At 42.0% G+C, this 10768-nt stretch overlaps 1 protein-coding gene across 1 annotated transcript; it reads left to right on the forward strand.

The window, feature by feature from the left end:
* Positions 1-860: 860 nt before the first annotated feature.
* Positions 861-3302, forward strand: LOC108772829 (uncharacterized). The gene is made up of 4 exons (XM_018538466.1): positions 861-1035; positions 1282-2019; positions 2166-2929; positions 3003-3302. The coding sequence occupies exons 1-4, from the start codon at positions 861-863 to the stop codon at positions 3300-3302; spliced, it is 1977 nt and encodes a 658-aa protein (XP_018393968.1).
* The last annotated feature ends 7466 nt before the right edge of the window (positions 3303-10768 follow it).

Consider the following 10768-nt stretch of genomic DNA (forward strand, 5'->3'; position numbering starts at 1 on the left):
TGTTATCACTGCCAATCTCCATAGTGAATTGCAATCTTCCATGCAAGGAATTGAAAGTATTAAGTGTGTCATCTACACTATCAGGCGGAATAGCAAGAACAATGTCATCAACGTATCTATAATAGAACAATGGTTGTGCCGACAAACAATTAATAGCTTGTTCTTCCAAGTCCTGCATTACTATATCTGCTAAAATTGGTGAAAGTGGTGAGCCCATTGGAGTACCGAAAACTTGTTTGTAAAATTTACTATTAAAAGTGAAAAAAATTGAATTTAAGACAAGGCTAACAGCAATAATAAATTCATTTTTAAGAATATTAGTCTTAAGAGAAATGTGACACCATCTTTTTTCTATGCCATCCATAACTAAATTAAAAGGAATATTTGTAAAAAGGGAAACAACATCTAATGAAGCTAGTAAATAATGAGAATTATGCCTCTGGTCTCGTCCGGATGGAAATTTAATTGTAGTCGTGCGCCTGCGCACGTTCAGCCAACAGTGTTCAAAAACTAGGGGAAAAGAAACAGAGGTTTTCCCCTTCCTATACAGCGGCGCTTCCCGCGCTTCCGGCGCTGTATGCCCGGCCATCTTCATTGTGTTTCTGTTCGCGTCAGCCAACGTTCCTGTTTTTGAGTAGATTTCCTTTATTGTGCGTTTAAAGCTTACCAGCATGTTGAAATTGTCGGATTCTCATTCTCGAAGCCGCTCAAGGACAAGAGGCTATAGGAAGCATAAGAGACGCTCCCATGAGAATGGGAGAAAACGTGAGAAATCGCGTTCTCATGCGCGCGAGGTTAAGCGCGCTCGTCTCTTCTACGAGAATCTTTCACAGACATCGTCATCGAGGGCCTCTCCGACGATGGACGATACAGCTCTCTTGGATAGGATTCTCGAGGCGTTACAGGATCAAAGGCGGAAAATAACCTGTTTGGAAAACGAGGTTAGGGGACGCGATCTGCGTTCCCCGGAATCACAGCCACAAGAAGAGTCGACGGCTCCCGAGAGCCGGGGCATCGAACCAGAGGCCCTATTCTGTAACTCTTAACGACAGTGTCGATATCGTTACAGTGTCGTTGCGCAGCTTTTTTATCGTATGAAATATCTGCGCAACGACACTGTAACGATAACGACGTTGTCGTTAAGAGTTACAGAATAGGGCTACAGGTAAGCTCCCTTGTCGACCCTCTTTTTTCAAAATTGGCAAAGAGGGGGCTTAACTGACGACTCTTCCGCGGCACAAAAAGGTACGTTCCACCGATATTTATCGGCGGTTTTTTCAGCTTCATCGCCAAGCCCGGTGGATCGTGCGGTCATTTTTGCGTCTGCGGATGCTGAGCAAGACAGCGAACCATCGCTTATTAGCCAGCTTTTCCACACCCAGCGTGACTCGACTGAAAACTTGTCCTGGGACCAGACCATGCTGGATTTCGCCAAATCTACTGTTCGAGCTGGCCTACCAGACAACTTGCGTACACAGCTGTTGTCGAAATTTGAGGTTAAGGAAGTTTTGTCACCGTTAGGTCCTCCTAAGCTTAATAAGCTTCTGCTACCAGTACTGAAGGCCTCTTCGACGGTAGCGAAGAGGGACGAGTATCAATCTCTGGCTCAATCACAGGTAGCGGCTGTTCTCAACGCCTTGGGCATGGGCCTCTCCTATCTCACAAAGCCCGAGGTATCATCTTTATTGCCAGAGGAGGCAAAGGTGGCGCTCAGTCAAATTGCTGAGGCCATGCAATTATTAGCAGACCACCAATATAAATTATCTCTGGCCAGACGAGCTTTCATAAAACCGGCTTTAAATTTACTGGGTAAGTCGACAGCGGATCTGGCGCCAATAGATGAGTGGCTTTTCGGCGCTTCTTTTGTGGATGAGGTTAAGGACGCGCAGGCCTGCGAAAAAGTGGCTCGAGTCCTTACCAGAGCTCCCGCAGCAACTACTAAGGTAACCTCTCAGCCGGTGAGAAAGGCCCAAGCAGCACGAAGGCAACTTTCGTCGGGAAATGCGAAAGCCCCTGCCCGTCAGTCGAATCAGCCGTATCGACGAGCAGGGGCTTATCAATCGAGGAACCGACCTCGCAGATCACACTCCCGCTCCCGTGTTCACCGCCGTTAAGTTCGGTAAGATCGGCAGGCCGTCTGGCTAATTTTTTGCATGAATGGGAAGCATTAACATCGGATTCTGAGATTCTGAGCGCCATTCGAGGATATCAGATCCCTTTCAATTCGAGGCCACCTCCGCGCTCTCAGCTCAGAGAACCAGTTTTTGCTACAGCGACGTCTACCTACTGTACGGCGGAAATACAGAGATTATTGGATAAAGGAGCCATCTATCCGGTACAACCATCGTCGGATCAGTTTCTTTCTTCTTTCTTTTTGATGGAGAAAGCTTCTGGTGGCATGCGGTTTATCCTCAATTTAAAAGATCTCAATACTTATATCAATCCCCCGCATTTTAAGTTAGAGGATTGGCGGACAGTAGTGCGTTTATTGCTACCGGACGTCGAGATGGCTACCCTTGATCTTGAAGACGCTTATTTATCCGTATTAATTCATCCTTATTACAGAAAATATTTGAGATTCAAATGGCAAGGTATCACTTATGAATTTGGTGCTCTTCCATTTGGCTTAGCCACGGCACCGTATATTTTTACCAAGATTCTACGCCCAGTGGTTACGTCTCTTCGGGCCAAAGGCTACGAGTCCGTATTGTACCTGGACGATTTTCTACTTTTAGCTCACTCGAAAGAGGCCTGTCGTCGGAATGTCCAGGTTCACATTAACATCCTTTCGGAGCTGGGTTTTTCTATTAACTTTGGGAAGTCAGAGCTAGAACCTGCACGACAACGCAAGTATCTCGGTTTCGTGTTCGATTCCGAGGCTCAGTCTGTTGCAATTCCAGAACAGCGCCAGATTAAATTACACTCGATTGTTTCGAGCTTTTCAGCTAAATCTAACTGCTCGATCAAACAATTCGCGAGTATGATTGGATCTCTCATTTCAGTTTGTCCATATAAGATATGGTCTTCTGTACTCGAAGGCTCTTGAAAGACAGAAGTTCTTAGCCCTTAGAAAATCAAATAATGACTTCAACGCTAAGATGAGTATCTCATCGGATCTCTCTGAAGATTTTCGGTGGTGGCGCATTACTTTGGCCGATCAGCTCCAAGCAAATCCCATTTTAACGGGCCGTTTCGTATGCGAAATTTTTTCAGATGCCTCCCTTACGGGCTGGGGCGCTTCCACAGCCTCGGATCGGACTCACGGTTGGTGGTCAGTCGAAGAAAAGACTACATATCAATGAGTTGGAACTCAAGGCCGCTTTTTATGGCCTAAAATGTTTCGCATCTCATCTCAGTGGCGAAATTCTTCTAAGAATTGACAACACCACAGCAGTGTCTTATATTAACCGTTTCCGTTCGGTTAAATATCCACATTTATCATCTCTTTCTAGAAAGATTTGGCAATGGTGCGAAACTAGAAATATCTTGTTGTTTGCCTCTTATATTGCCTCTGCAAAAAACATCATAGCGGATGAAGAGTCTCGCCGTCAGGACGCGGATACGGAATGGTCTCTGTCCGAGGATGCTTTTCAGTTAGTCGATAGGAAATTCGGCTCTTTTGATATCGATTTATTCGCCTCCAACATTAATACAAAATGTGACATATTTGTTTCATGGTTTCCGGATCCGGAGTCTTTTGCAGTCGACGCATTCACCCTTGACTGGGGGGAATTTTACTTTTACGCTTTCCCCCCTTTTATTTTACTTCCTCGGGTTTTACGTAAGATCATTAATGATCAAGCAGAGGGCGTTGTAATCATTCCGTGGTGGCCGTCGCAATCCTGGTTTCCTCTCTTCAGGCGTCTCATGATCTCGAAACCGATCATATTATATCCAGCGGATGATTTATTATCTTCTCCTTTTAGGATCCGTCATCCAGCGGCCCGCTCGCTTTCCCTGGCGGCAGGGCGTTTATCGGGCAGGCTTTTCAAACCAGAGGCGTCCCTCAGCCCGCCGTCGACACCATCATAGCATCTCTCGCGCCAGCTACTATCTGTCAATACTCAAGCTCTCTGCGCGCTTGGTGGGATTACGCTCATGGTCATCACTGTTCGCTCTTCACACCGGAAACCAAAGACGTCCTTCTCTTTCTTTCGAATTTATCGCAATCAGTAGGCTCTTATTCTGCGCTTAACGTCGCCAGATCGGCGATCTCACTTATCTCAACCAACGCGATCGGTGACGAACCTCTCATCAGACGGTTCTGTAAAGGCGTCAGTGTATTAAAGCCATCTCGTCCGCGTTACGATTATATCTGGGATCCCGCTCCAGTAATATCAAAATTAGCCACCTTTTTTCCTCACGATTTTTTATCGTTGGAAACTCTCACAAAAAAGTTAGTTTTTTTGTTAGCTTTAGCATCGGGACAGCGTTGCCAGACCCTAGCGGCGATTCGTGTCTCGCAAATTTCGATTTCCGCAGAGAGGGCTCTCATTCGTATTCCAGACCGTCTAAAAACCTCGGCGTCAGGTCGATCGCAGCCACTTTTATCTTTTCCCAGTTTCGGGGAACACAGAAATCTATGTGTTGCATCTTTGCTTTCTGATTATATTGCCCGGACTCGAGATATTCGCCCTGCAGCCTGTGATTCTCTTTTTATTGCGCTTAAACGCCCACACGCAGCGGTAGGATCCCAAACGATTAGTCGCTGGATTAGATCTACCTTATCAGAGTGTGGAGTCAGTGATGTTTTTTCCGCACACAGTACGCGGCACGCGTCGACATCTCTCGCGGCTCGAAAAGGGGTACCGGTAGATCTTATTAAACGTGCGGCAGGATGGTCCGGCGAATCTCGTGCGTTCGCGAATTTTTATAACAGGCAGATTATAGACATAGATGCGTTCGCTAATGCAGTTTTACGTACAGACCAATAAGCATCCTGATTTGTTATGTCATGCCGTCTCAGCGATCTTCCAAATGCTAGTTTAACATTAATTTACATTATCATTACAAGCTTTAATATAGTTTTATAGTGTTTTTAAGGATAAGCCCGATTATAAATCTGAATAATTATAGCTTTGTATTGCTGGGGTTTTGCCTAATAAAAAGCCACGTTATCTTCTTGCCGGTGGCTCTTGAATTACATCCAGATTTCTTTCCAGATAATTTTTTCCCGGTCTCTATTTTATGGTGACACGGACGAGTCACGTTTTGAACATCTACAATTAAATTTCCATCCGGACGAGACCAGAGGCATAATTAATAGATCAAATGAACTTACCAAGTGAAGTTCGATCATAATTATGCCAATGGGTCTCGTCCGGATGGAATGTCCCTCCCTTGTCCTTCCCGGAGCATACGTTATTAGGTGATTCGTCCGAACTTTCCTTGTTTTGAACTATGAAGATGGCCGGGCATACAGCGCCGGAAGCGCGGGAAGCGCCGCTGTATAGGAAGGGGAAAACCTCTGTTTCTTTTCCCCTAGTTTTTGAACACTGTTGGCTGAACGTGCGCAGACGCACGACTACAATTAAATTTCCATCCGGACGAGACCCATTGGCATAATTATGATCAAACTTCACTTGGTAAGTTCGTTTGATCTATTAATCAAAATGAGTACCTCTTAATTTGTTAACTAAGTGGAAACTATCTTTGATATGGCTAGGAGCTGGTGGAATGCTAACATTAATTATATTGTGTAGGAAAAGGGAAAGGTAATATAATGGACTATTAATAGAAGAAACTATAACTCTCAATGGGTTCCCATCTTTGTGTATTTTTGTTAAACCATAAGCTCTTGGAATAATACCGTCAGTTGTAAGCAGTTTAATATATGTAAATTTGTCAATATAACCATTGCTCTTCCACCTTGTAATTAATATACGTAAATTTTGAGTCATTTTATTAGTTGGATCTTTATCGATAATTTCATAAGTATTCGCGTCTGATAAAATCAGTTCCATCTTAGATATATAGCTATCTTTATTCAGTAAAACAGAGACATTTCCTTTGTCGGCATTAGTAATAAGTACGTTAGAATGTTCGTTTATAAATTTTTTAGTTAAGTGTAACTATTCTAAAATACTTTTTTCAATAAAACTTGGTGAAGGAAAATTGTTATAAAGTCTGTTAAGAATGGGAATAGAGTTATTCCTGACATAATTTACAATATTATCGGGACGGCCCTTAATATTACCTTCAATATGCTTAATACATTCAATAATTGTTTTTTCTTTGTTGTATCTATTGATAGGAAGACCAAATTTTTCACCAAGTTGTAATAAGTACTGTACCTTCAAAGGAACGTCAGTGTCACTTAAATTAATAAACCATTTGTTCTGTGGTAAATCAAAATTAACTGAATCTGTAAAATTAACTGGATCGACATAAATTTTCTCCGTGTCAGAATTAATATTAAGTGAAGAACTAGAAGGTAGAATTTGATTTCTGTTAGAAATGTCATTTGAGAAATTACAATAATAATTAATAGGATTAATTCTTAATTTTGATAATGTTAATTTTTTATTATTAAGCCAGTCAATCTTATTAGAAATACGACGCATTTGTGTTAGAGGCCAGGAATTAAATTTTGAAGAACAGCAGTCTCGTGTGCACAGATAAGTTTAATATATAGAATACTCTGTAACGTTATAAGAGACGAGACGCACGTGCACATCACAAGGCGTAGTAGTAGAGAAGTAGTGCTGAGAGTTCGGTAGGACAAAAAAGAGGGGGGAACGGTTGAACTAGGTGAAGCGCGCATCTCGGAAAAAGAACTATTTAAGGCGCGCTCACAAGTCGTCGATACAGTAGGTTGGTAGTTATACTTTGCAGGGTCGGTAAACTGCTTAAAAGAAATACATAGCCGATAGGCTCGGTAATATAAGTAAAGAGAAAATACGAAAGTATATGTAAGTAAAATATACGTAAATAATATATCGCAACAACCCCACTACTTGAGTATTTTAGTGACATCAGTAACGAGTTTAGAACGAAGTACATTAAATTTTTCGATGCATAAGGGTTTGGTAAGTATGTCGGCGCATTGGTCGCTCGATTTAATGTATTTCGTGTTAATTTCTTCGTTTTGAACTTTTTCGCATATGAATTGATATCGTACGTCTATGTGCTTCGATCTTCGGTGGAATTCGGGGTTCCTTGACAGCTTAATTGCACTTTGATTGTCTACATATAAGACAGTGGGTTTTAAATTTTCTTTTGCTGCAATTGCTAATAAAAGTCGAATTGATTCGTATCTAACGACGGGAGAAAAAATCTCGCCGTAATCCACGCCGGCTTGTTGCGAGAAACCTTGTGCACACAAGCGCGCTTTATAACGTATCGAATTTTCGGCGGGTAAATCTTTTATTTTAAAAACCCATTTATGACCTATTGGTTTACGATCTTTGGGTAATGGTACGATTTCCCACGTGCGATTTTCCTGATGTGCTTTAATCTCGTTATCTATCGCCTTTTGCCAAAAAATCGAATCTTTGCTTTTGATAGCTTCCTGATAAGTAGTCGGTACGTTATATACAATGTAAGCTGCGTAACGATCGGGCGCGTGTAAATTTTCGCGATCGCGTAAGTGATATCGTCCCTGCGAACGCTCATCACACTGTTCGGCGCGGTTTTGACTTATTGGTTCGTTAATAGCTTCCTCAAATGATTGATTAGAAGCGTCGTCAAAATCCTCAGAACTTGAGACCGTATCATTCAATCTAATGTTGGGAGTGATTTCACCGTTTATTGGAACGTCGATATCAATTACAGACGTATTAATATTTTTATCCGTTGCTTCATTGGCTATACATTCATCGAAAATAACATTTCTGGAAATTGTAATTTTCTTAGTTCGCGTATCTAATAGTCTGTAATTGTTCGAGTCTTTTTCATAGCCGACGAAAGTTTTTCTTTGCGATTTAGGATCCCACTTTTTGCGCAATACATCGGGAACATGTTCGTACGCGTTAGAGCCAAATGTTCTAATATGGGATAAATTTGGTTTCTTTTTTGTGTAGATCTCGAAAGGAGTTTTATCTGAACGAGTCGGTACCGTTCTGTTCAAAATATATACCGCTGTATTAACAGCTTCGCCCCATAGAGTTTTAGGTAGATCTCGAGCTAGAAGCATTGAACGTGCGCACTCTACTATTGTGCGCATTTCGCGCTCTGCGCGCCCGTTCTGTTGAGGCGTATACGGTGCCGATGTAAGCAATTTTATACCGCGTTGCTTTAACAAATCGCGAACTTTCGAATTAACGTATTCCGTGCCGTTATCAGCCCTTAGAATCTTTATTTCTTTTCCGAATTGATTTTTTGTTAGGTTTAAGAATTCTTGTAAACGATCGTAAACGTCATTTTTGTGTTTTAAAAAATAGACCGTTTTGAAACCTGAATGTTCGTCTTTGAACAGAAGAAAAAAATTTGCCCCGCCTATTGATGGGGTTTGCATAGGCCCACATAAATCTGTGTGAATGATTTCACCGGGAGCGACATCACTTCTGTTTTTTGTTGGCGCGAACGGTAGTTTAGTTCGTTTCCCTAACGGACAGTCTTTGCAAAAAAAGTTCTTTTTATTTGATAATTTTATGCCGGTCACCGAACCGTTTGATATCATTGTAGCGAGGGAATCAGAATTTATATGGCCGAGGCGCTCGTGCCATGTTTTCAAGGGTGCTAAAGCCGTATAATTAGCAATTGTTTTTGTTTTTGGTTTAAACAATAAACGTATTAAATTATTCTTTTGCTTGATACCATGTGCAACTATCAGTTTATCTTTTGATAATATATCAGCGCGATTTTCGTTTAAAATAATGGAAAATCCATTAGAGGTACAAGTACCGGTAGAAAAAAGATTTTTCTCGAGTTGCGGAACATATAAGACGTCGTTTATTTCGCCGTCGAGCCATATGTTATTAATCATTCTAGAAATAAGTACTTTTCCGCGACCTTTGACTCGTAAACTAGTGTTGTCGCCAAGATAAACGTGTTCGTTGTTACATGGTACCAATTCTGCGAACCATTCTTTTTGACAACAAAGATGCTGCGATGCGCCGCTGTCGAGAATCCAGACGCGTTTTTCGTCGAGCTCAGAGAACGCGTCTATTTCGTGATCGGCCGCGTACGCCGGTATTTCGGTGTTCGTCTGTTTCGCGGCTTCGGAAACAATGAATGCGGTGTAATTGGCGGAATCATCGCGTTTAGAATCGTTTTCCTTTTGTGAGTCGTTCCACTTTTTATCCGATTTAGATATTCTTATCTTCGCGAAACAATATTTCTCGAGATGACCGTTTTTTTTACAAAAAGTACAGACGAGCTTTTTCTTACGTGTAGCTAAATCGCTCTTAAAATCGCGTTGACGTGGATGTCCTTGTTTTTCACCCGCGGAGATGTGTGATGTGGCCAAAGCACTGGTCACTTCGTCCATCGTCGTCATCCTGGCTTCCTCTCGTATTAATCTCTCTCGAAGGCGTGGTAATGTTTGTTCCGTTGGGCTAACGCTGTCCCACGCTGAGATAAAAGCGCTGTATTTCGATGGCAGGGTACCGAGGATTTTGGCCATCAGCATGATATCCGAGATGTTTTCATCGATGTCCTTGAGTTGGTTAGCCATATTCTCGATTTTGGCTATGTGTTGCGTGATGGAATCGCCGGCCGTCATGCGGTATTCGTGGAACCTTGTCGTGAGCGTCAATTTATTCGACGCACTTTTCTGCTCGTGGATATCGGAAAGTTTTTTCCACATTTCAGCTGAGGTTCTGCACGTAATGAGGTACTCGAGTTGAGAGTGCTCCATCGAAGATGATATGATAAATGTTGCTTTGGCGTCTCTTTTTGTCCAGGCATTTCGGGGATCTCCTGGGGCTTCCGGTTTAACTTCGGTGCCGTCGACAATTTCTAGGAGATCGTAAGCGACGAGGATAGCTCGCACTTGGAATTTCCACAGCTGGAAATTTTGCCCGTTGAATTTTGTAATGTTTCTTAAGTCTGCGTTTTCACTCATGTTGTATTCACCGTTATTATTGATCGGGAAAATTGCGAGGTGAGTGTGCCGAAGCGAGCAAAGACGGTACAAGTAAAAGCACTGAAAAAAAAATCGGCTCGCGAAAAGAACAAGCACACGCCGGCAAAAGACACGTTTCGATCACAATGGATACAGTACACACTCTGGGCCCATAACCTGTTAGAGGCCAGGAATTAAATTATGAAGAACAGCAGTCTCGTGTGCACAGATAAGTTTAATATATAGAATACTCTGTAACGTTATAAGAGACGAGACGCACGTGCACATCACAAGGCGTAGTAGTAGAGAAGTAGTGCTGAGAGTTCGGTAGGACAAAAAAGAGGGGGGAACGGTTGAACTAGGTGAAGCGCGCATCTCGCAAAAAGAACTATTTAAGGCGCGCTCACAAGTCGTCGATACAGTAGGTTGGTAGTTATACTTTGCAGGGTCGGTAAATATAAGTAAAGAGAAAATACGAAAGTATATGTAAGTAAAATATACGTAAATAATATATCGCAACAATTTGTTCAAAAAAATATGAATTACCGATAAAATCCAAATATTTAAAGAATTCGCATTGTACTCGGAATGGCAGTGAAACATAAATCTTATGAAACAAGTTAAAAATGTCCATTCTAATTTTATGAAGGTGGCAGTAGGCATCTTTAAGCCCTAATCGCATGATATTCTTTACATAATTCAATTGATAACTCTTAAGTCTGTTATATGACGAATTATTATGTAATGAAAAGTTATTCTGAT

This window comes from Cyphomyrmex costatus, unplaced genomic scaffold (assembly GCF_001594065.2).
Source record: "Cyphomyrmex costatus isolate MS0001 unplaced genomic scaffold, Ccosl1.0 scaffold1010, whole genome shotgun sequence".
NCBI classification, from domain to species: Eukaryota; Metazoa; Arthropoda; class Insecta; order Hymenoptera; family Formicidae; genus Cyphomyrmex; species Cyphomyrmex costatus.

What these genes read in the sequence shown, in the direction of transcription:
- LOC108772829 (XM_018538466.1), top strand. Translation starts at nt 861, where the DNA reads ATGGACGATACAGCTCTCTTGGATAGGATTCTCGAGGCGTTACAGGAT. An exon ending in CGAACCAGAGGCCCTATTCT is followed by an intron (nt 1,036 to 1,281) that starts GTAACTCTTAAC and finishes CGGTTTTTTCAG; the next exon opens with CTTCATCGCCAAGCCCGGTG. An exon ending in AAATGCGAAAGCCCCTGCCC is followed by an intron (nt 2,020 to 2,165) that starts GTCAGTCGAATC and finishes ATGAATGGGAAG; the next exon opens with CATTAACATCGGATTCTGAG.